Genomic DNA, 1,572 nt, shown 5'->3' on the forward strand with positions numbered 1-1,572 from the left:
GGTAATGTCTGACTGGACCTCGTGTCACTTTATGTTCAACAAACTGGGCCCTGAGGTCAAAAAGGTGAAGAACTTTAAGGAAGAACTTTGTAAGGCTTTAGTGGATTTGACACCGTAGTTTAGTTTTAATTTAAACGATCAAAGAACCAAAAAAAGAAAAAAGAAAAAAGTCAGAGGAGGTGAGGAAGACTGATGTGATGAAGAGGATGAGCTGCAAAAACAGCAGACATTAGTTTCCTCTAATGAACACAGATTATTTCTTTCCCCGCTGATTTCCATGAATATTAAACTCTCCGAGTTAAAACTCGTTTTATTAAATCTGCAGGATGTGCGCGCTGAATTAATCTCACCTGGATGTAAACGCCTCTCCTCGCCGTGCCGCTCCTGACAGCTGAGCAGATTAATTGGCGTTTGCTGCCTTGATTTGTCTTATTAAACTAAACRCTTCTAATTCATTTGCAGCTGCATCAATCGGAGACGAAAGCAACAGATTCATTTTCAGAGGCTAAATAAGCGCTTGCTTTTCTGCGCATTTTGATCAGCGGGCGAGTGCAGCAGCATGAAGAGATCTCATGTAAGCTAAACAGATTCTCCGCTCTTTAATCAGATTAAGAAGGCTTATTTTAAAGTATTACCTAATATAGTGGGGATAGAAGATCCCACAGTGGTGATGTGGAATCTTAAACTCTCCTTATCTGTTAAAGCTGAACTTTTATCTATATAATAAAAATAATAAAACCTTATCGATAAAATGTGATGTTCAGACGCAGCTCTGATTTATTTCCGCACACACAACAGATTACAGTTGCAACTTTCTTCCTCTCCTGTGAGTCATCACAACAAATTCCTGCTCCTCGACTGCAGCTGTCCCACAAGACAATAACTCAGCCGCCCAGATAATTACCCATTCACACCGAGTCTCATTACAAGCAGCCGAGACGAGCCGTCATTACGTGTTTGCTAATTAAGGCAAGGCAAAACTGACTGCCGTAGGCGACAAAAATAAATAAATAAATAAAAATGCTTCCGGGTTTGTTTTCTTCGAGGAATGAATCCACTCTTTGAGCAAACGTGTGAATTATCTTCATCTGAACCTGAGGATTGGAGCTTTTTTTATTTTTTGTTTTCTCACTGAGCTGAAAAGAAGCAGAACGTGTTAAAGACGTCAAATCTGATGTTTTTACAGCACCGGGGCTAGTCAACTGGAGGCCCGCGGGCCACATCCAGTCTGCGGGTGATCAAAGTCCGGCCCAACAATTGCTTCATTAATCTCTTAAAGTGCCCGTGACACCAAATTTTTAGTAATAAATATTAATATTTTTTCCAAAAAAAATAACATGTTGCAAAAAAACTAATTTCTTTAAGAGGTTTCCATTGATGTCACTTCCTGTTTCAGTTTGACTGAACCAAGTTTAAAAGAAAAGAAGCAGTTGTGTAACAAAATGGGGCAAATCCTGTGTATTATGCCAAGTTTCCTAAATATAAAAAAACTAATTTCTTTAAGAGGCTCCCATTGATGTCACTTCCTGTTTCAGTTTGACTGAACCAAGTTCATAAGAAAATCTGCCTGTT

At 39.1% G+C, this 1,572-nt stretch overlaps 1 protein-coding gene across 1 annotated transcript in view; it reads right to left on the reverse strand.

The window, feature by feature from the left end:
• Positions 1-1,572, reverse strand: part of LOC106535154 (thyroid hormone receptor alpha-B) — a gene marked incomplete at its 5' end in the record, with an annotated part of 12,398 nt that overhangs the window by 1,708 nt on the left and 9,118 nt on the right. The window contains 1 exon segment of the mRNA XM_014032088.1: positions 905-960. Coding sequence (XP_013887542.1) covers positions 905-960 — 56 coding nt within the window.

Source organism: Austrofundulus limnaeus, unplaced genomic scaffold, assembly GCF_001266775.1.
Source record: "Austrofundulus limnaeus strain Quisiro unplaced genomic scaffold, Austrofundulus_limnaeus-1.0 Scaffold7, whole genome shotgun sequence".
In the NCBI taxonomy this organism is placed as follows: Eukaryota; Metazoa; Chordata; class Actinopteri; order Cyprinodontiformes; family Rivulidae; genus Austrofundulus; species Austrofundulus limnaeus.